Here is a 23,445-nt window from a genome sequence, read left to right on the forward strand (position 1 = left end):
GACCATGAGTTTTGGGGCTTCTTGGGAGTCCTGAGTCCCATCTGGGCTCCAGCACATGGCTTCAGTCGGGGAGAAATGTTCCTGTCATGTTGTTTGGAAAGGGCTGGAGGATCTGCCATGTGGGAGGCAAAGAAGTGTGTAGAGGGAAGGCAGCCTCGGCCACTTCTCCCAAAATGATGGGGTATTATAAAGAATAAAAGTGATGCTGCCAGCCTTTCAAGGAGGCATGGGGCATGGTATTTTCTCTCTTTAAATGGCATAACTTTAGGGGGCTAACTTAAACTTATTTTGCATGGAAAAAAATTAGAATAAAGGCACTGATAATTGATATTAGAAGGTTGAGCAGGTTAAGAACAATATCAAAACCTAGGTTGCTGTAAGAGCAGCCCCTGCTTTAGGCTGGGGGAATCAGACCAGACACCTGTACCGGTTGATGGGCGAGAGCTGGGGAAGGGCCGGGCACTGGGTGACACCCTGAATATGGGTGCCAAGCTCTCCTCCTCCCTCCACATTTCCAACCCAGCCCTGCCTGTGCCCGTCCCCAGCATCTGCTCTAAGTGGGACTCCAGGAAACCCATCAAACCCAGCCCCTCTCAATGACAGACGCACACACAGAGCTCCACACCTTTTGGGTTGGTTGGTTTGTTTTGTTTTTTTGGTTTTTTTGTTTGTTTTTTTTTTTTTTTCCACTGTGGATGTTGTACCAGTTTTATTGGTAAAATTAACATGAAGCCTCACAAACGCTGGAACATGCTTTTCCTTTTAAAGAATTTCCACTGGACCTTAATGGTGAGCATCCAGTCGTTGACATATAAACTCTTACAAGCTGATGTGCACACATGCGCCCGGGGGAGACGGTGGCAGCGTCCTGGTGTCAGGGATGGTTTCTGCGCAATGCACTGGGAGCCCACAATTCATTTGCCAGCCTTCTGGGCCTTCTGGGCAGACTTGGTGACTTTACCAGCCCCACCGCTTTTCTTCTCCACGTTCTTGATGACGCCCACGGCCACGGTCTGCCGCATGTCACGGACAGCGAAGCGGCCTGTGGGGTGGAGAGAGGGGGGACGTGAGTGAAACGCGGCCGCCTTGCCCTCCCTAAGGCTGAGGTCTTCTGGGTGGGTGACGGCAGATCTCCACCCACCACTCGTGGTGCCATGCGTTACCCCTGTCCTGGGAGCAGGCTCCTGCAGGAACGAGCCCTGAGCCACTAACGCTTGCTCTGACCACCAAGCTAGCCTGATGCTCCTCTCTGTTTAAATGGCTATTTATTAAACTTAAATCACATCTGCCCTCTGCAAGCTCCCAGCATTGCTAGAGCTTCCAGAGGTGCAACATCATCCAAGGAAAGCACAGCACTTCCCTGCATTAAAAGGTGTCTTCTGCTGAGCAAACTTCCCTGTTTCTTCTCCTGACCAGTTGTGTTTTAGAGCAGAGATGGGGAAACTGAAAAACATTTCTGCATTCAGAACTATCAGGGTTTAGGAACTTTGAAGGAAAGGCCCTGTTGCTCCCAGACAGAAAAAACAGCCCTGCCTTTGGAAACCCAGCTCAGCAGAAAGCCCATCCCACCCCATCGGCCCTAACAAAGTTCACGCATCAGATTTTTCACCCGCAGCACGTGGGGGAGCAACAAAACATGCTCAGCTCCCTCCCCAGTCTAACTGGTGGGGGCTACTGGGAGAGGCTCAGCATGCCTGGTGTGAGCTCTACAATCATAGAGGCTTCATGCTCCTCCACAGGAGACCTCAAAAGAGCCATTCCCTTACCAAGGGGTGGGTACTGGGAGAAGCTCTCCACACACATCGGCTTGCCAGGGATCATCTCGACGATGGCCGCATCACCCGATTTCAGGGACTTGGGGTTGTCCTCTAGCTTCTTGCCAGAGCGCCGGTCAATCTTCTCCTTCAGCTCAGCGAACTTGCAGGCGATGTGTGCAGTGTGGCAGTCGATGACGGGTGAGTAGCCGGCACTGATCTGGCCGGGGTGGTTCAGGATGATCACCTGGGGGACAGAGCGGTGTCAGGGCAAGGCTGAGAGCCGGTGGATGGTGACAAACCATGCGTGGTGGCACCACCAGCTCTGCTGACCTGAGATGTGAACTGCGCTGCCTCCTGCGGTGGGTCCGACTTGCTGTCCCCGCAGACGTTCCCGCGGCGGATGTCCTTGACGGAGACATTCTTCACGTTGAAGCCAACGTTGTCCCCTGGCAGAGCCTCGCTCAGGGCCTCGTGGTGCATCTCCACGGACTTCACCTCAGTGGTGATGTTCACGGGTGCAAAGGTGACCACCATGCCGGGCCGCAGGATGCCGGTCTCTACCCGGCCCACAGGGACTGTGCCAATCCCTGCGGAGACAAGGACAGAGCAGAACAAAATGTAACCTGCTTGGCATATCCCTGGGCCAGAGCCTGGCTGCAGCAAAAGCAAGATATCTCCAGTGGTTTTCACTAAAGACCAGGTTTACTTCTTCCAAAACAAAAAAACCCAGATTTTAGTGCAAGATCAACATTAGGGTCTTCAAAAATACCACAAGTCTGTCCTTACTACCCAATGTTTTGTAAAAACGGAGTAACACCAGAATCAGAAGGCCCTGAGCAACCCACATGCCCTGGAAACTCTTCCTTTGCAGCAGCTGTGGCACCTTCTGCATGCAACAACACGCTCCATATCCCTGATGGCCACACCACTAGCATGGGATGAAGCCCAGCTGTGCCAGGGAATGAGGGTGGCTAATTAAATGAAGGAGACATTTTACACCCTGTGTCATCAGGAGACTTTGGGAAAAGTCACCTTTGGAGCCAGGTTAAGAATCATTAAAAGAAACGAGCTTGAAAAGAGGTTGGGGAGGTTGGCTGGACCCATCCGCTCCTCCATGTCCACCCTGCTGCCTCCACCTCCCCCCGTCCCACCGTGTCTCGGCTCTCTAAGGACCTGACTAATGGTAAAACCATATCTCTTGCCCCCAGCTGAGCTAGGGGAGGACACAGACCTGCTCACCACCTTTCATCTCCTTGCAAACAAAAGACTGCTTTAAAAAGCCTGCTAAAACCCGTGTTCAATCCCTGCCTGGTTTCTGCAGTGCCCACATCCTTGGAAAAGTGTGGAAAAGGTCTGGAAACGGCTGTGCCTGCCTGATCCGACAGCCGGGGAGTCAGGGCTGCCCACTGCTGCCAGCAGGTCAGAGAGCTCATGGGGTATTTATAGCTCAGAAAAGTGTCCCCATCACCGCTCCAGAGGGAAAGGGAGATGTGAGCTGACTGACGCACTCCCTACATGGCTGGCGCCGTGGTCCAGCTCGGCAGACGGAGGTGCCAGTGATGGACACCAGCATTTGGGAAGCACGGGCAGAGCGCGGCCAAGCCACCGTGCACCAGGCTCACCAGTGGCCCTCCCTGCTGGCCTTGTCCCTCATCCAGGCCCCAGCACGTTTTTGCTGCCTCCATCTTGCCCTGCCAGCCGTGACCTCTGGGACACCCAAATTTGCAGCCGTTTTGGCAGCCTGTATTCCCTGAGGATTGCTCACAAACCTGCTGCTCCGCTCCGGTGCCTGGGCACCTTTGGGCATGTCACCCTCCAACCTCAGACAGCTCACTCGTAAATGGGGTCTTTGCCCTGGAGCTAACACCCTTCTCCCTAACCTTATCTCAAGTTTAAGTCCAATCCTTCTAGTTTCCCAATACATGGAAATATCATTCCCAAATTCCCATGGAACGAAGACTCCAGCTAAAGCAGAGGGAAGAGGGACTGTGGCAAGGCTTTTGCTCACCTCCAATCTTGTAGACGTCCTGGAGGGGCAGGCGCAGGGGTTTATCTGTGGGGCGGGTCGGGGGCAGGATGGTGTCCAGGGCCTCCAAGAGGGACACCCCGCTGGCGTTGCCTTCCTTGCGCTCCACCTTCCAGCCTTTGAACCAAGGCATCTGGAAACAGAGCAGCAACAACATGCACTGAGTGTGCCCATCCTCAGCATCCAGAGGTGATCCCAGAGAGATGTCCCACCAGGAAAACCTTCACGGAGTCAGTTCAATCATGTCCTGGCTTTACCTGGGGACTGGGGAGCTCTTCTCACTCCACCAGCCCTGCAGGCTTATCTGCACCCCCTTGCTCAATCTCCCTCTCTCCTGGAAACATGCAAAACATCCATTAACAGGACAAAAAGGATGGAAGTGCTTAAATCCAGCAAACTCACAGTCCCCATTCCCAACACCAACCTGGGGATGTTGCCTTTCCATGCCAGCTGCCTGGATCCTGCCCTCCAGCAACGATGGCACGGGGACCACAGGGTCCCCAGCCAAGACCCAGCTACCAAGTGCCCAGCCTTCACTCCTGGGAACTGAATTTCTTCCAGGCGAGCCCCAGACAGACCCTCCTCTCCGCTCGCTCCTGCTATTACCCCCCCAGCGTTTGGTTTTTAAACCCTGGCTTGGGAGGATGCTGGAAACCTGGTGCTTACACTACGGCTGCCGAGAGGCAGGATCATTTTTCACAGATGCTCTCTGCTCCTGCCCTAAATTGGACCCTTGAAGCTAAAATTGGCCAGAAGAGAGGCAGAGAGGTAGGGAAATATGCTCAGCAGAGACCATGGTTTGATGCAGGGAACCATAGTGCTTTCTTGGGGTGATGCTGCACATCTGGAAGCTGTAGCAATGCCTGGAGCTTGCTAGCAACAAAAATTCAGTCCTGGGTCTGAAACAACCTCGACAGAACAGAGATCAGAGCCTGCAAGGCCATTCCCCCTTCCTCTGCACAGAGAGGTTTAGACAATGTTTTCTCACTCAGGTGGGAAATGCTGCCTGTGTGCCCCAGCTCCATCGCATACGTTACGGATGTGGCTTTTCCCTTAGGCACCAACATCAGTGGCACAGTGCATTGGGTATGGGGCTGGGGCTAGGGGTGAAACGGGACCCCCCAAAGTGCCCCCGGTTTCACAGCCATCCCTGGAGGACATGGCTATGCCAAGGCTGGTTTCCCATCCTGCAGTCTGCACCGTTTTCGGGAAGGAGCGATGGGAAGAGCTGGGTCCAGCTGGGGAATTCAGCCTCCATCGAACGTGTTCAGGTCAGCCTCCCTCAAGGGTCACGTTTGACACCAACAGCCCTCCTTGGTGACACCGGCAGGAGGAGCCTGGGGACACTTTTGCAGAGGGATCCTTCCCAGGGCACTGCAGCTATTGCCATGCAGCCGGCCCCAGTAACCAGGCTAACAGCTCAGCGAAAGGATAAATCCATCCAGCCGGTGACGGAGCCGCATGTGATGCGCAGGATGACTCAGACCTTCCCCCCAGCCTGCTGTCGCACAGCCCGAAACGCCGGGCAGGCGCCCATGCGAGCAGCTGCCCCGGCAGCCGCCTGCCCACGGGCTCTGCTCCGGAGGGTGACGGCCACCCGCGTGCCCGCGGCTCCCGTCCCTCTGCCCCTGCACGGCTTGGGGACATGGAGAAATGGCAGCCTCTGCCCTGTGACCCCTGGCTGTCAGAGCCGTCCTTTTTCCTTTCAATGCTTTACCCAGAAAACTTCGGACATCCCAAGAATCAGATAAAGACACACTTTGACACCTTCTGGGACCAAATTCACTCGGAGAAACCTCAGCATGGCCCCAGGGTGAGATGCATCTGCAAAACCTGGTTTGTGCTGCCTCCTAGAGCCACCCAAGCAAAACCTCTCTTATATTCCCCAAATCTGCTTCCCAAAGAGCAATTCCTATTCTACCACTCCTATGGCAAAAGCAGGATTCTGACCAAACCCCGCAGCCAGACAGGCTAAACTGCAGGCTCAAGCCCCCATAAATAACAGCTGAGCTCCAACTTTTTTGCACCCCAAGTGCATTTTATGGAACAGTCACCTTTCTCTGATTTTACACACCCTGCACTCCCCAACAGTGAGGCTGCAGCCACCAGTCACCACGTTCCCTTGCACCCCAGATTGGGTGTGTTTGGGCTGCAGCATCCCACAGGGTGAAAGTCTCCCAAACCACATCAAATGGCCCCGTTCTGTCGGCTGCAGCAAGAGAAAGCTGGCTTCACATAAAACCCCATTTGCCAAAAGCTCTCAAATGTCAAACTTTGATGCAAGTGCAGTCCTGCCGTCGTTTTTTGCAGTTGGCCGGGGGCTGCTGTGCAACAGGGACATGGGCTGGAGTCTTCCACGCAGAGCTGGCTCCAGCCTGACGTACCACCGCATCTCCCCTCGCCCGGAGGTGACAGGAGCTGCAGGGACATCACGGCTCTAATCCCCACTTTCTGATAAGTCCCCTGACAGACAGACAAGACACTTGACTGCCTTGTGCTTTAGTGAAACCCCTCCAGAAATTGTGAGTGAAAAAAATCCGAGCTTTTTCGGGTGAGGAATGAGAGGAGAGAGATCTACACTGGCTTCCTGCTCAAGCTTTCCTAGATGGGGTGCAATATGGGAAAGACGAGTCTGTCCCAAGCCGGTGTCCTGGCAAAGGCAGGATGGGGACCTCCTGGGGACCACAGCATGGGGAGGACCCTGCACCCTTTCTAGCAAAGCTCATGCTGGTCCAGCCCTCTTGCCAGGCTTTCCTCCCAGTTCCCCAGCTCGGGCAGCTCCTGGGAACCCACCCTGGAGCCAGCTGCCTCCTTACAGCAAAGGGGCGAGTTATTTTGGCCCCTGCCTTCTCTTGGGCAGCGCATCACGTTCAGAACATGCTCTGAGACCCGTCTGGCGGAAGGGGTCATCAAGGCCCGTCCTGCTCCGTGCCTCCCCTCTGCAGCCTATTAATAGGAGAATTGTTCAGGATCATCTTCCCAGCCCAGCAGCTGCTGACATTTGGGGCCTGTCTGATTTGAGGCACCCAGGAACTATGCAGCTGGGTTTGGCATGGCCACGGCTGACCTTTAGCCCAGCTCTGCTCCACAGGGGACAGGAATCTCCCAAGCACCCCCAAAATTCCTTCCTTCCAAGCCAGCCCCAAGTGAGCTGCCTTTCCCGTGCAAGGCTGTGAGCTGCGTTCCATGATGGCGTGAGCTTGCATTGCAGCACTCCTCTCGCTGAGGCTTGCAATCCTTGACCTCCCTCAATTGCTGCTGTACTCGTACGTTGCCTCCCTCGTCATAGAGCCCTGACCCATAATCCACAGGCGAAGTCCTAAAGCCCCCGGAAGCATCAAATTTCCCATTGGTTTCAGAAGGGATGGCTGGGGGTTTCTGGTCTGAGCAACTTGCTCAAGGTCACCCAGAAGCCAGCAGGAGACCTTCCTCTGGCCAGAACTCTCCAGCTGATAATTTCTTTAGAAGTCTAAAGCTGGGGTAGCTTTTTCTCCAAAAAAACCCAGTGTCAGAGTAACAACTGCTACTGGCAGCCTGCCAGCCAAGAAGCCCCCATCCTTCTTCAAGCTCTTCTTTCTCCCTTGCTGTCATATGAAATAATGGCAAGGGCCCACCCAGAACACCCTGCCTTTGCGTCCCCACTATCCCCATCACTGATGCACAGAAGGAGAGATCTTGTAAAAATCAACTGGAGAAAGACCAATCCCAAATGGATGCTCTAGGAAACCATGGTTTCTAGGAAACCTGGTACCTTTCCAAGTAAGCAAAAGCCACCCTAAGAAGTCAGATCCCAGCACTGGAACTGGAGGTGTGGCTGTCACAGTGGCATACGGCACCGATGGGAGACAGCACCCGATACCCAACATGTGGGAGCCCAGCTGCGTGGCGGGAGCCGTTACAAGCCTGCGACCAGATCGTGTTATTTCCCTCAGAAAACAATGCCCTAAAAACACACGACATTCCTGCTGAGAGTGACAATTGCTGCGGATGGCTCTAATGTCACCATGGATCTGACGATGCAAAACCTTCAAATCACATCCCAGGAGCAAAGCTATCATCTCTTGAAGATGCTCATGTTTAGCCGCTGGGGTGTCTGGCCGTGGTACAGCAACGAGCATGCCCATGAACAGTGCACCCATTCATCCCGGCTCGGCGCAATCAGAGCTACGTGACAAACACATCTATGCTGGCAACGCGAGCCATTACGCACAACGGGTGCACGAAACATGCCTGTGGTTTTCAGAGCACGGAGCTCAGCTTCAGACCGGATCAGGATAGTCAGGATGGGGGGAAAAGTCTAACACAAGGCACACACTTACATTGGGAGAGGGCTCCAACATGTTGTCTCCATGCCAGCCCGAGATGGGCACAAAGGGAACTGTGGCCGGGTTGTAGCCGATCTTCTTGATGTAGGCGCTGACCTCCTTGACGATCTCATCGTAGCGTTTCTCACTGTATGGGGGCTCTGTGGAATCCATCTTGTTGATGCCCACGATGAGCTGCTTCACCCCCAGGGTGTAAGCCAGCAGGGCATGCTCACGAGTCTGCCCATTCTTGGAGATACCGGCTTCAAATTCACCGACGCCGGCAGCAACGATCAGGACGGCGCAGTCAGCCTGGGAGGAGAGAGCTAATGAATTGCTTCTGTCCCCAGAGGGCACTGCTCCTGGTGACACCCCTGAGAGCTCTGAGTAAGTCCCAGATGAACGCTACTCATGGTTTGGACAGACTCCCTGCCAGTTGCTACCCATAACCCTGCTGATCTACCTTAAAACTAACCTAACTGTTAGACTTGCCAACTGTGCATGGTTTTGCAACATGGGTTGGAAACCAGGGTGGGTCCTTCCAGGTTGCATGACTCTAACCAGGACCATTCTGATCATCCAGGGATGCACAGCCAAGGCGTTATCTAAACCCCCCTACTGAAGTCTTGCAAATAATCTCCCTGGGTGATGGATGAGACTACAGCCACGCAAACCCTGTTCCCTGGCTTACTTTTGTACCCAGAGCCCACCGCAGAAGCTGCCTGGGTTTGACGGAAAGCCATGCTCGGCCCAACTGGCATCACAATGGGAATCTCACCAGGCATGCAGCGAGGCTCATCCAGCACTTGTCAACCACAGTGAGATGCAGGAATGTCCTGCAGTGTGATGAGGGCAAACCGCCCTACCGTGGAAGGGTAGACCATGGAGTTTGGCAATGTGATGGGACAAGGACAGCAGTTTCGAGAAAAAGGAAGGAGAAAAGACCCATGAAGTCTCCTTTAGCCAATGAAACCTAAGCGATTGTTGGAAGTTTCTTGTATACCTGAGTTGGCTGAGTCTAAAATAATGTGGGAGCCACCCTCACACAAAAGCCTGTAGGTCACAACATCCCACCTCCCAGAGAGGCCGTATTCATCCCCACCTCCTCCAAGTATGGGAAACGGGGTGGAGAAACCACCCCTCTGTGCCCAAGGCGGCCCTTTCTCCCAGATGTCCAGGGAGGTGCAGGACCGTGGTGAGCTGGGTCCCCTGGTGCTACCCAGCCTCTTGCATGGACCCTGCTCAATGCCAGTTGATGTCTGCTGTCTCAGCTACCCACCTCCAAAAGGACTCCAACAGCACCTGCATGACCCTGGGCTTATCAGCAAGCCTCAGCCTCCCACCTTTGGCAGCCTCCCACCCCCTGGCCACCATTTCTCACCTGGGAGGTCCCGGTGATCATGTTCTTGATGAAGTCCCTGTGGCCGGGTGCGTCAATGATGGTGATGTAGTACTTGGTGGTCTCAAACTTCCACAGCGAGATGTCAATGGTGATGCCACGCTCGCGCTCGGCCTTCAGCTTGTCCAGCACCCAGGCGTATTTGAAGGACCCCTTCCCCATCTGGCCAAGACAAAGGCAAGAACCAGTGAGAAACCCAACCCCACAGCACTGGTGCCAGCAACCCACCCTCCAGAGCACAGCCCAAGCTCACATAGGCAGAGGGTCGTGTTGCAAACATTAAAGGCAAAATTCCCTAAACCCAATGGCAATGATCTCTTTACTAATAAATATAGGTGCAAGCAGATATTGCTCTCAACGCATTCCTCAACAGGATGCAGAGAGGCTGGAAGATGAGCTGTGAAGTGAATTTGTGAGTGGATGGGGAGAAGCTGGAGCCAGTGACTCATGAGGTCTCCTCCAAGAAATGCCATGGTCCTGTGCTGCTGCTGGGAAATCTTGGTGCTACAGAATTACAGCAATGGTGGAAAGCTTCTTATTGTTGCATTTTAATCTATTAACCAAAGGAAGGGCATTGCTGTATGAGCGAGCCCATAACTGACAGGAGTGTAGGAGGGGAATGGGTTAAAAGAAAATGAAATGCAAGATGGTTGCTATGAGCAGAATAGAAACATGATTGATTTTTGCCAGAGAGTGTGCGAATTCACACGAAAAGCTACTGTGAGCTGCAGCCAGACCAACTGTTGTTGCCAAATGGCCAAAATCTCAGCCAACATTGTAATGCATAAAATCATGCTAGGTGCGATTAGCTGCGGCAAGTCTCTCTGCCCTGTGATAAAGCACATTCCTTGGTAAAACCACGATGGCACTTCTGAACCATTTTCTCCTTTGGGTTGATGTGCTTTGACATCACGCCATCAGGGAAAGCCGGACTTTCCCCCCAGCACGGAGGCGGTGCTCCCAGTCTGAGCTGGGATCCTGCCAATGGGGAGATGGGGCAGGACAAGACCACCCCTTGCTGACCACACTGTGTGCCGGGGCAGGCTGGGGAGCCCGGCCGAAGCAAAGGGTTAATGGGCATCGATCATCAGCTCTTGGCCTCAGATGCAAGGTTTTGTTTAAGATGGAAGATGGAATTTAGGTAATTTATGGATGATTTAATGGGCTCTGACCACTGTTCAAGGACAGAGCTGTGATACTCCACTCCCATCCATCCATCCCGGTGTTCTCTGCAACTGCGGTTTCTTCTGGAGTATCAATGCGTAAAATTCATTATGGCCAATTATAAATCACTGGTCCAGAGGGAAGCGCTTCCTGATCGCAGGCAGCGAACGCTTCAGTGATGGTCCTCGCCAAGAAGGCTAACGCAGCATCACGTCTGAACCTGCCCTGCCCGCGCCGTGCCCGGGGCTGGTCTGCCCCGGGCTCCCGCACTCCAGCCCCAGGCAGCACAAGGAATTAACGGTGCCGGCCCATTTATGTAACAGCTGAGTGCTGCGATGACTTTGCAGCTTGCTCTGAAGGATTACGGGCAAAATCCTAAAGCCAGGGGCAAGCCTCCCCCTCCTCGGAGGGGACACCGGGTGGAAAGGGTGATGCTGCATCCCCGCCGGGCAGCTGGGAGCTCTCACACCTGCAGGAAGGGCAGGCAGGGGGGTGGAAAAATCCAGAATCAAATCTCTGCTCCTAAGCATCCTCCTGGTATCAGGCTTAGTGAGGGGACAGAGCAGGAGCTCGGAGGTTAACCCTTTGCAGCATGCACATGGAACCCCTCTCTTGCCAGGGGAAAAGGGAGGGGGTTGTTCGAGTGCGCTCATTTACTGCTGTCAACGGCAGCGATACACCCAGGAACAGCGCATTTTGTGCAATGCATTAATAACGGGTAGCTCTCGGGCAGGAGCTCAATCAGCACATCCCACAGCCTTTCACCCATCGGCAGCCTATTCCTTCACTTCTGGATGGGGAAACTGAGGCACGGAGCAGACCCCTGGCTCTCCATTGGGGCAGGGTGGGAACCAGCACCTTCTTGCAGGCACCTGCAACCACGCACACAAGCAGCCGGTCATCTCGTGCGAAACCCCCCCAGAACTTGGCATCGTATGTAACTTGAAGACAAATGAGAGCCTTTATTTAGTGAACAGTTTCCCTCCTTTCACGGGGTATATCCAGTTACCCCGAGCTGTTGTTGAAAGAAAAAAAAAACCAAACAAACAAAAACCCAAAAAAACAGGGTATTATCTAGCTTTGCACAATACCTTCCCTGTTCAGTGCCAGAACCAGCCTGATTTTCCTTGATCGAACCCCAGCAGAGGGACAGTTTTCTATTTGGAGACCACAAATAATGATTTATTTTTTTTTTAAATAGAACAACTTTTCTTTCGGAGATACTGTTACCTTTGCCCCTGAGTCAAAAAAGAAAAAAAATAATCCTTTCTCTTTTCTCTTAAAAAAAAAAATAAAATCAGACCCTAGGTTTTTTGTTGGCTTTTTGGGTGCACGCAGGCCTCCATTTCCTGCGAATGCCACCTAATGGAAGAAAACCCTTCCCCAGCCCTGCATCAGAAAATGGAGTCTGTAAGCTCAGTCAATAGGCTATTAATAGCAGCTTCCAGTCCCCGCGTATTCTGGCAAGTCAGTGAAAGTGTCTGTTCAATTAAAATAGCCGCAATCACATCTACAATAACCTAATCACGCTGTATCCGATCTGTAGGTAAAGGGAGGAAATACATAGAGGGATATCAGCGATCATTTTAAACCAGGGGGGAGAGATGATTTGGTATGAAGGGCTGGGGAAAAGGGCTGAGAGTGAGGCAGGAAAATGGGTGGTTTGCTCGGATGCTATCGGCAAATTCAAATGATTAAGACAGACAGACAGCAAAACATCTAATCAAGAGTGGCAGCTCTGTAAACTTTGTGCTTTTTTTTCTCTTTTTCATTGAAATGTGGGACCTTATCCAGAAAAAAAAAAAAAAAAAAATCGCAGGATATCTGCATTAAAGATTCCTGGAATGATGACGACAAGCCATCTTCTGAGAGGCCAGATCTGCCCTATCAATAACACAGCCAGGCTTTTCCTGGCTCACCCACCTCTCTAGAATTTACCATCATTAATTTCTGAGAGCTTCCAATTCACATTTTTCTCCCCAAGACTATTTCTTCCTCTTTAATCTCTGTGTTTGCCACATTATAGGTATTGGGTGGTGCTTTACTGTGTGACAGCCTGCTAAATGCATACGCTATTATAATGGTGACATTTATAGCAATATAAGAGCTAAACAAAAGGATTTAACTTCAATGCTCATACTTCACGCCAGCTTTTCTATATTAAAGACTACCAACCAAGCTACACATCAGGCCATACGCTTGAGAAAAATGAGAATGGGGTTTTTAACAAACTGGATCAAACGAGTGGTCCAGCTGATGCTGCACCTTGTCCCCAGCGGGCACTGGAAGCAGATGCTTCAGAGTGAAATTCAGCGAGTCCTGCACTAGGCAGTGAGAGATTATCAGGTTTTCCTCCTCATGCACAATATTTAGAAGGAATTTCATGCCCTGAAGCACCACGGCTTGTGGTTCTTCCAGAATCCTGGCGATCACCGCCGGTTCCCTAACCCGTCTTGCAGACCTCACCGTGCCCCTGCCCTCATTAGCAGCCTGCGGCAGGGAGTCCCCCAGCTCCCGAGAAGAGGGTGGCGAGCGCCCAGATGGCCTATTTTCCCAAGGCCAGAGAAGTCGGGAAGACCCAAGGGTGCAGAGGGAAAAAAATAGATGGGAACAAAGGGAGAAAGAGAAGGTACGAGAAGGGCAGCACCAGGAAAAGGGGAATATTGCCCGTGGGACACTTGTGGGGCATCAGTGTGGAACATCCCTGCGGGTGGGAGTGTGGGGTGGGGGGCACGCTGAGGGACGGGCTCCTCACCTCGGCAGCCTCCTTCTCAAATTTCTCAATGGTCCTTTTGTCAATGCCCCCGCATTTGTAGATGAGGTGCCCGGTGGTGGTGGATTTCCCAGAGTCCACATGCCCAATGACGACAATGTTGATATGCGTCTTCTCCTTCCCCATGGTGGTGGGCTACGCGGGGCTGGCCGGGGCGGGCGGCGGCGGGGAGGGCTGTGGGAACGCAGCTGCGTTTTTGGGGAGGCTGCAGGGGAAGAGGCAGGCGTGTCAAAGGACTCCCCGTGACAGCACCCTCCCAGCCCATCGGGGATGGCTCCGCTCTCCTCCCCTCGCCCCACCTTCCCGCTGGACCACGCGTCCCAGCCCAGCCGGGGGTGCCCGGCCTCGTCTGGCAGGTCTGCCCGCGCTGGGACGGAGCCAGCCCGCCCCCGGAGGCGGCCAGCTGGGCTATTTCTGGCCGCCACGTACAGCCTCCAAGTCTCAGCAAGATACCATGTTTTTCGGCGCCTTGCCCTCCACCGCGCTCCTGGAGACCCCCAGTTCCCAGGGCTACGTCATCAGTGCCTCGAAGGTGCCCTTCCTCCCTAGAAAACCTTCCTCGGGCTCCGAGCTGCTACTGCTGCCTTCTCGGTCTTTCCAAACCCGAGGGCATCTCCTCCATGTCATGGGTGCCCTGGGAGGAGCCGTGGGTGCCCGTCCCTGCAGGCTGCCCTCGCCGCTCCCAAGCCGCGCACGGTTCGGGTGACAACATGGTGTCCGCAAAATGGGACGGACAAAAATAGCCCTCGCTGGCTCCCCCGAGCAGGGCTGCAAATAGCGGGGCTGCCGAAAGCTCGGCGGCATGGGCTGAGCCTGCGGTGGGGGGGTTTATTATATTTTGCTGCCATGAATCTGGATGAAACAGAGGGAGGAGGCTAAAAACGCAAATCGATGTATCCGGGGAGCTGTTCTGGCATCTCCCAGCGTTACCATGGCTCTGCAGCTGCTACACAAACCCGGCACAATTAGGAGCTTTAATTTGACGTCTAATAAAATCCAATTTTACGAATCTGCCCATAAAAGTAAAGGGGGTCAGGAGGAGTTTGCTGCGCTAACAGCGATTCAGTCATGCGGGCAATAACATCCCCTGCCAGAAGCCTCCCCGGGCAGCGGGAGCCCTGGCTGCCCTGTCCCTCCCCTGCCCTTGAACAGCTCCAGCCCGGATCTGGCCATTTTGCAGCTCCGCCGCGGTGCCCGGTCCCCGGCAGCGCCCAGCCCTGGGTGCGGGTCCCTCTCCCCCGCACGCACCCCCAGCGCCGGGGTGGGAGACGCGGGGCCGCTCGGGGAACCGGGGATTTATTTTATTATTATTATTATTGTTGTTATTCCCCCCCGGGAGCTAAACGCTGCGGGGGGAGCGGGTTATTTCCCACCTGCGGGAAGAGGCACCTGCGGGATGAAGGAATGGCCCAGCCCCATCCTCTCCCTCCCCACCCGGGGGTACCCCCCACCCCGGGGGCCGGCAGCACCCCACGCACACACAGCACGGGGGGGATGCACTGAGCCCCTGGGGCAGGACCCCCGCCCCGCTCCCCTCCCAAAGCCCGGTCCCCCCCGCTGCGCAGCGGCCCGGTCCCGGCGCGGCCCGGGGGGACGCGGAGCTCTTACCGGAGCGGCGGTCGGGGCGGCAGAGGCTGCCAGCTTGGGCTCCGGCGGCTTTATCTCCCCGGGAGGGGCCCACCTATTGACGGCGGCAGCGCAATGCAGCGACCCCCCCGCACTACGGCAATGCGGTACCGGGCGGGGGAGGAGGAGGAGGCGCGCCGGGGGGAGGAGGAGGAGGAGGAGGAGGAGGAGGAGGAGAAGGAGGAGGAGGAGGAGGAGGAGGAGGAGGAGAAGGGAGCAGGGCGAGGCGGGAGGGGGGGAGAGAGACGGGGGACGGGGGTGGGAGGGAGGGAAGGTGGAAGGATGGGAGAAATGGAGGGGTGGAAGATGGAGGGATGGGAAGGAGGTGGAAGGATGGGGGATAAAGGGATGGGAGGAAGATGGAGGGATGGGAGAAACGGAGGGATGGGAGAAATGGAGAGGTGGGGGAGAGATGGAGGGGTGGAAGATGGAGGGATGGGAAGATGGAAGGATGGAAGGCAGAGGTCGGAGGGAGACAGCAGGATGGAAGATAGAGGGATGGGAGCAAGGTGGAGGGGATAAAAGATGGAGAGACAGAAGAGATGTAGGGATGGAAGACGAAGGCAGAAGAGGGAGAAGGAGGGACTGGGGAGAAGGAGAGACTGGAGATAGAGGGATGGGAGGAAGATGGAGGGATAGAATGAGATGGAAGGAAGGGCTTTTTGGAAGAGAGGGGAAATGATGGAAATCCTGGTCCAGGGGGAGTGGGGTAGATGGAGGCCAAGTGGGGCTTGGACTCCCATGGGTCCCCCTTGGCAGCCTGGGGGTGAAGGGACAGGGCTGGCATGGGACAGGGGCCCAGGGCCACCAAGTACCACAGCCCTTGCTCTGCTCCCAGTGGGGCCAGTGGTGCAGAAGGGCTGGTTTCCCACACGTGCTGGGAGGAGAAGGGTCCCTGCACGGCACACGGAGAAACGCATCCCTGGGCAGAGCCCCGCAGGCACTGACCCACATTTCTGCCTCGGTGGAGATGCATTAGCCCCAGAGCAAACAGCAAAGCAAGGGACAAATAGAGCAAAACAGATTTCTGCACCTCCAACACATATGTTGGCTGCTTAAGAATCTGTGGTTGATTAACATCATCTCATTTAATGGGAGATGGGGTTCAAGTCCTAGGAGGGCAAGGAAACCATAAGTAATCTCCTTCAGTAATACCATGAAACTTTCTTTGCATAAAAAAAATAACATGTAGTGGTCAGAATATTTATACCTGTGTCAGCTGTGCAATTGCAGGGCTAATGCAAAATCTTCTGTGTCCCAAAGCCAAATATAGGCCAAAAGAAAGCTAATTTTGAATTAAGCTATGTAATAGTCCAGGCCAATTCTATGGCCCACACCATCCTTCCAGTGAATTTAACAGCTAAATCAGGTCCTCTTAGGTACTCTTAGGAAGGTACTCTTACCTTCACGGTCTAAGGGTTAAAAACTTAAACATCATGTAGACTAAAATGTCACTAACCTCTCATTAATGCTTAAAGGGAGAATATTTTTTTATGAATGTTATAGTTCACTGGTATTTTCTTAGAAATATGATAGGAAAGATATCTTTCACTTTTATGCAGCATTCCTTGTGCAACACAAAATGCACTGAGTGCCAGGAAAAATAAAAAGAAACTTCCAAGAGGAAGGCTCTAAGACAGCATTTAAAGAGATTGACCCAGCCTTGTTTTGTAGTGTTACCCCAGGTCTGGATGTGCCGGGGACAGACAACAAGTGCGATAACGCGTAGGAGGGATGGGTATATAAATCCCTCATTCTTCCTACCCATATTTTAGTGCTTTGCCAAGAAATAATCTCCCCTTTTTATACAAGGGCTGCAGGCAGCCTGGGAACTGCCCTCAGCAGGGCAGAGGCTGCGTTTGCTAATGAAGACTTCAGCCTTTGCGGAGATGGAGTAAATCCCAGGTCCCTCTGCCGCTCGGGCCAGGCGGGTGTGTGATGGAGCTCTCCTCTCCGTTCCTTCTCCAGGAAAGAGAATTTGAATTTTTACCCCTTTTCCCAGGCAGGGAAAAAAACAAAAACGGGCAGTGCGCTGTGCTTTACTTCTACAATGAAACAGAGGCTGACAGCCCGTGGGACTATAAATAGTACGGGACACGAGTAAGAGAGAGGGCTGTCAGACCTGGCTAATCCCGGCTCGGTTAAGCCACCTTACGCCCGGCCTCCAAGAAGCTTAAAGCCAGAGCGGTGCGCCCAGGTCCGGCCGGTGCCCGGAGAAAAGGATTTCATCAAACACCTGCAGTCCCTGTGGACCATCAAACTCAATTGTCACGCCCCAGTGGAACCATTTTCCCTCCTGGAAAATAGTGGCAATCTGTCCTTAAATGTTCAGCTATGTAAAATAAAAGAGACCTGAGCAGGCAAAATCCGTGGGCGGCTGAAGTTTAGCGCCTCGTCTCCATCCATCTGGCTTCAGATTCAGGTCCCAGCTGAAACAATTCCTGTACATCCTATTTAGGCTTGATTCATCCCCCCTGCAAAAAAACATCACCAAATTATTTGGGATCACTCAAGAAAATGGAGACCCCCCCCAAAGGGAAGGGCAGGCTGCACACACGCATGGCAGGTGCCTATTGCCCCTTTCCTCATCACCTCAACCCCATCCAGCCCCACAGCCCCTGGGTGAGGATCTGATGCTTTAAGCTGTGCTAAAATTCCCATTTGCCCAAACATAATAATTGAGATTTTTTTTTTTCCCCAAGGAGGCCCCGCACGGTGTGACTGGGAGAGTGAATAATCCGCAGTGCCGGTAATTTGTATGTATCTGGGATGCGAACACCCCAGGCTGCCTGCCTGAATTTGCCTTCGCGCTGGGGGTGTTTCTTCCCGTGAGTAACGCGTTCAGCTAACTGAGCGCCTGTGGTTTTGTCTCTATAAAATGCATCAGGTCTCCTTTGAAGGCGGGGGTTTAGGCAGAGCAGACAGCAGCCACGAGGGATGCCTGCCCTGATGTCGCTCCAGACGCCCTGCTCTCGCCGGGGAAAAGTCCGGGCTGGACACAGGAATGGCTATAAATCGCTATTTTCTTTCTTCTTCTCATGCAAAGCAATAGAGGTATTTTCCCTGAAAGGAAGAAATGCAGGGCCTCATGCTGGCTTCATGCAACAGCCATTGGTAAAGCAGATCAGAGCGTGTAGGGCAGTGGTTGTCCTCCAAGGGGCAGCTTTATGGAAGGGGTGAACGCTGTTAGGTTTCCTTCTTCCCATGGTCAGGGTTTCAGCTCCTTCCACACCAGTTTTGGAGACTTTGCAGAGGCTTTGCACCCAGATGTTTCAGCATTTACCATCTGCTGGAAGTGATCAAGCTCAAAACACCAAGACATTGGCCATCCTCGCCTTGTCTATACAACATCCCATGGCAATTCCAAGTGTCAAAGCTGGTGCACATACAACAGGCATTCCCATTTCAGTTAAACCCCATCTTAACTGGGGTTAAGATGGGATGGGATTCCCCGCTTCATCTTCCAGAGGTTTCTAGAGCACGTTTACATGGGGTTGGCTTTGAGGTCACCCTTTCCAGGCCCCCACATTGACATGTCGTGCCTCTCTGTGTGTTTGCCTGGCAGCACTCGCAGCCCAAGGCACCAAACAGGAGAAGATTTCATGAAACATTTCATGTGAGCAGGTTTCTCAGCTCATGCTCATGCTGTAGGCCTGGAGAAGGGAGATGAAGACAGAAATGATGGGACAGAAAGGCATGGGAAGAAGGAGGAGGGGAGTATTTTGAGGTCCTGCACTCAGCGCATGCTGCTGATACCTTTAAATTGGAGCCAGAGGTTTAAAAATAAACTTTGGAAGTGATAACAAGATGCCCAAGCCCTCCAGCCACCCGGCCAGCTGGGGACGGTGTCTGGTGTCACCCCTGATGGGACAGCAGCATGCCTTCTGCAAGGCGGGCTGCACCCGGCTGCACCCAAGGACCCACCATCACGCTCGCACCGCTGGGACCTGCCCCCCGGGGTTTCGGTGTAGCCATAACCATTGGGTGCCCGAGGTGATCCGAGGTAGCAGTGCTGAAGGGACAATGCTTAAAGGCCTTTAAAACGGTCCCCGTCCACCCTGGGTGTGGGCGGCAGCACGTGGCTCCAGGTGTGCCATGGGGATTCTCCTCCAGAAACCCCTTTCCCATCAAACGGCTGAGTTATGGAGTCGAGACGGGGAAATCCCTCCACCCTGCATCAGCCCTGCCCCATCGCCAGGCTTTGTAGGTATTCACACCTAAAACTCAGCTCTGCCGTGGAAAGCCTCCGGAGCCGTGGGTGCCAAGGCAGCTCCCACGTCAGCTCCCGGTGCCCACGCTCCCCTGGGAGCGCAGCAGAACAGCTTCTCATTTTAATCACTTTTTAATAACGGCTGGACATCACGCATTCATGGGGTGAAATCCCTCCTCCGGTGGTAACTCACTGGCCTTAATAACTCTCCATCCTTTATTAAAATACCACATATGAGCAGCAGACGTTGCTAAGGCTCAGCATTTAGACTGGAAAGCAATGCAGAGGTGTCCCCAGGGTGCGAGGCGCCGGGGCCATCGGGGCAGCCCCGGAGGAGCTGGGCCACCCCCGGTGGCATTACCTGACCCCGTCAGTGGCACCTTAAGCTGTGAATCCTGTTGCAATGATGCAGGGAAGCAAAATCTCTGCGTGTGGCATAAATCCCCGATGAGCTGGGAGCCCCACACAACCCAGGGACTCACCCACCACCTTTCGCCCTCCAGCCGGCCTCGGTGGGTGCCGGTACAGAGATCAGCCTGGCAGGCTGGGCTGATTTTTAATCCCTTTCCTTAAGAAACCACAACACGCACATACCCCGTATGCAGCTTGCAGGCTCTTGGCCCAAATTCAGCCAGAGAGGTGGTGGTCTCAGAGATAAAATTATCAGAAACTCATCCCTGCGGGATGCAGCTCCTCCAGCACCCTCCGATGCTGCTCCCTCGTCCCACCTCTCTGACCTCAGCAGAACCCCAGGGGTTATAAGACGCCCTTGGGTGCACATCCCCAGGTCAAACACAGCAGATCCTCCCCTAAACTCGGATTTCCTCTGAAGATTTTCACTCCTGCACTGCCCTTCACCTTCCCCACTGTCATTTTAATATTTCTACTCTATTTCTTCCTGCTCTCCGAGATGCTGCTGGCAGCAAGGAGGCTGTGGAGGATAAAACTGCTCAGACCGAGCCGCTGTCCATCCGGGAAGCAGCCAGAACAGACATTTCCATGCTCTGAAATCCTTTTTAACTCTAGGGGAGGAGAAAAACACCACTTCAAATGCATCTCTTTAGGGACACCCTGACATTTCTGACGTCTGGATGTAACATCTGCGAGGGCTGCAAGAAGATGATCCTGTAAATCTCCGCAGGTGCTGAGGAGGGGACGGGCCCTGATCTAGGTCAAGCCCAAGTGAGATGAGACGCCTCCGCCCTGTGGTTTAATGCTGTTTGCAGGATGCTAGGGAGCTCCTGGACTGCATTGGCTTTACAGCAAGGGAGCCTGGTGCCGTATCAAGCTACAACAGATTGATGTGTTTGTTTTGGCAGCCGTGCACATCTCTGAGTTAGGAAAAGTCTGCATTAATTCTGGGGACGGCTTTTCTTATTAAACCACAGCCACTGAGCGAAAAGAGCCCTGGCTGCTCATAGCTTCTGATTGCTTTAGTCGAAGGGCTGTTAATGGAGATACCTGGCTTAACGGCATAAGATTTGGATGCATCCAGAGGGAGAAATAAGTATCAGGGAACTTAATGAGAAAATTTGTTGGTGAACCAACCCCCACCAAAGCCCAAGGATTTATACTGGTGAGGACTTCGTTTGCATTTGTTTTGAATTCACTGAATGGCAGTGCAATCTCCCTCGATTCCACGAAGGAGATGCTGGTCTCAGAGTTTTCTATAGAGAGATGGATCCTGCTCAGCACCGCTGCTGGGTTCTGCAAGACGATTTTCCAGTTTGCCCAGAGGAATAGATGGGCCAAAAGTCAGGAACTCATGGGACCAAGTTCACCTAAAGCTGCTGGACTACAGCAAGCAGCGGTAGTCTCTCTTCACTGCTTTTTCCAAATTGGAGACACCCCTTTTGCATAGGCAAATGAGGCAGTTTGTGACTTTCTACCTAATTCTCTCCACAATTTGCATTTTTTTAGATCAGACTCAGAATTCTGGGGGGAATTTTTGGGAAATCAGCCCTGGATGCCTGCACCCCTTGGCCCAAACTGCAGGTGAGGAGAGCAGAGCTGCTCCCATCACCCCGGGGACAGCGGGGCATGCCCCGATGTGACTTTGGTTTATTCTCCTACCAAGGTGGCACTTGGGTCACTTTGCTGCAGATATCCCAGAAAGGCAGAGCACAATTTCCAGCCAACAGGTAAAATATGCTGCTCATGTTGTGCTTAAGGAAAATCAACCCTGGCATGTCCAGGACATCCCCTTTTGCAATTTAAACCTGTGCAGGCAGAGGAAGGTGCCCAGGCGTCTGTGTCGGTCATCGACATGGGTTTGGTTTCGCAGCCACTCTTGCTCTGACCCCAGTGTGGGGTCTGCCCTGGGCAGAGAGCTGAGGATGGCCCCAATACAGTGTCTGGGGGGAACATTTTGGCTGTTTTTTATCCATAGGTGGCAGCAGCTGCCTGCGCCGGGCGGACGCGGCCCGAATTCCAAACCTGGCACTGAGCAACGCAGCCGGGAAAATGCAGCGCGGGAGGAGTAGGAGGGCAGAGCCTGAGCACGGGTCGTGCCTGCTCCCTCCTCTGCAGCCAGAGCTCCTCAACAGAGGGGGAATTAAGCAAAACTCCCAGCAGTGCAGGATCAGGCCCTGTAGCACTATAAGAGAACTCAAGTCTGCATTTCTGCTGTGCCGGGATTGAGCGCTGCCTTCTTACCCAGGAGGAAAATTGTCGTGTGCTCTGGTGCAGGATGGTGGGGAAGGGGCTGCTGGGTGACTTTCTCACCATTGACCAAACTCCTGAAGCCACTGGGATGTCACATCCCCAGAGGGAATCTGGCAGCAGCATTAAGCCTCACTGGCTGGGCACTGGGGTGCCCCATCATCCCCAGCATTAGCCAGCACCCATCTGGGACGTCCCGCCAGGGCTGGCGGTGTCCAGAGGCAGAGGCTCCTCCAGCTCCGCAGCCTTTGCTGCCTTCCAGATGTTTCTGTCAAGTACAAAATGTGACATGAAAGGCAATTTCCCAACGGCACACACAACCAGCAGATAACAAAAGCCTGTTGCCAGCTCTAACATGGAGCCCAGGGACACAGATTTAAAAAACAAAAAAGGAAAACACAGAAACCTTGCTCAAAAGTAAACTGTAAGGAGAGTCGCAGTCAACTCAGAGGCTCTAATTAGAGGAAAATCGAAGAGAAAATCTATCCAAATCTTGTCGTCTGCTTGCTTTTAAAACAACTGATTCTTGATCAATACAAATGAAATTTATCTTCCTCTCTTCAACACACCCAGGACAGGCTTCGTCCTGGGAAACCAGACTGGATGCTCCATCAGTCCCCCCGGCTGCTCTGTCCCACCGGCGCTGCTCCCGCTGCATCACTAAGGCGAAGTGGATCTGGCTGTGGGATGAAGAGCAGAGCAAGTCACGGTCTGCTGGAGGCTGCAGTTCCCCCAGGCGGGAGGCTGGTCCCCCCGAACCAGCGAAGCCCCGATTCATCCCCCATTGCTGTGGGTGCAGCTTCGCGCCCTCGCTGCTATCTGCTTAATGAGCTGATCCTCCAAAAAGCAGCCCCAAACGTGGGTGCGAGTGGTGTCGCTGCACAAAGGGCCTAGGAAGCGTTCGTTCATCTCTGCTCTATCATTAATTAAAGCAATTAGCCTGCTCAGGCTCGGTGGGGTACAAAGCCATCCTGTACCTGCTGGGAAGAATATACTCCGTTATAAAATATACTCTCTATATCAATATACTCTTATTGCTCTGTAGATTACTAGAGGGAGTTAGGGTGCAGGGATACATCTCTCAGGAAGGATTTGAGGAGGAACCTGAGAAATTATACCAGCTTCACTAAAACAAAAGTGACTTTTCAGATCTGAAGGACACAATTTTTAGTCTTTCTGTCTTTCCCTTCTGGGCCAGAAAAATTTTCTGAGCCTGTGCCCTAGAGCTCTCCGTGCTTCGCAGCTGGCGTGCCTGGGAGCGAATGCTGGCCTGGGGGTCCCAGGGACCCCGAAATCAAACCACTGATCCAACCTGATCATGAGGCACAACAGCGAAGCCTAATGCTGGGCATGAAAACAGCCACGTGGATGTTTAAACTGCCTGTTGGGATTCATATATTCAAAGTCCATCACAGCCTTTAGCCAACTCCTTCCCTGGAAAGCGCTGAGTCAGCATCATCACTGGGGAAACTGAGGCACAGCTGGAGCAACTTGATCCCGAGCTGGATCACGCATGCTCTTGTGT

At 53.5% G+C, this 23,445-nt stretch overlaps 1 protein-coding gene across 1 annotated transcript; it reads right to left on the reverse strand.

Moving 5' to 3' along the window:
• Positions 1 to 549: 549 nt before the first annotated feature.
• Positions 550 to 15,172, reverse strand: EEF1A2 (eukaryotic translation elongation factor 1 alpha 2). Its single transcript, XM_082325590.1, has 8 exons — positions 15,032 to 15,172; positions 13,406 to 13,628; positions 9,469 to 9,648; positions 8,103 to 8,399; positions 3,766 to 3,916; positions 2,088 to 2,344; positions 1,767 to 2,001; positions 550 to 1,042 (listed from the first exon to the last, which is right to left on the reverse strand). Exons 2-8 carry the CDS (start codon positions 13,547 to 13,549, stop codon positions 915 to 917), a joined length of 1,392 nt encoding a protein of 463 aa, XP_082181716.1. The 5' UTR covers positions 13,550 to 13,628; positions 15,032 to 15,172; the 3' UTR covers positions 550 to 914.
• Positions 15,173 to 23,445: the final 8,273 nt, after the last annotated feature.

The sequence above is a fragment of the Platalea leucorodia genome (assembly GCF_965183815.1).
Source record: "Platalea leucorodia genome assembly, chromosome: 13".
NCBI classification, from domain to species: Eukaryota; Metazoa; Chordata; class Aves; order Pelecaniformes; family Threskiornithidae; genus Platalea; species Platalea leucorodia.

What these genes read in the sequence shown, in the direction of transcription:
- EEF1A2 (XM_082325590.1), bottom strand. Translation starts at nt 13,549, where the DNA reads ATGGGGAAGGAGAAGACGCATATCAACATTGTCGTCATTGGGCATGTG. An exon ending in TGATCACCGGGACCTCCCAG is followed by an intron (nt 8,400 to 9,468) that starts GTGAGAAATGGT and finishes CTCTCCTCCCAG; the next exon opens with GCTGACTGCGCCGTCCTGAT. An exon ending in GGACGTCTACAAGATTGGAG is followed by an intron (nt 2,345 to 3,765) that starts GTGAGCAAAAGC and finishes TTGTCTCCGCAG; the next exon opens with GGATTGGCACAGTCCCTGTG.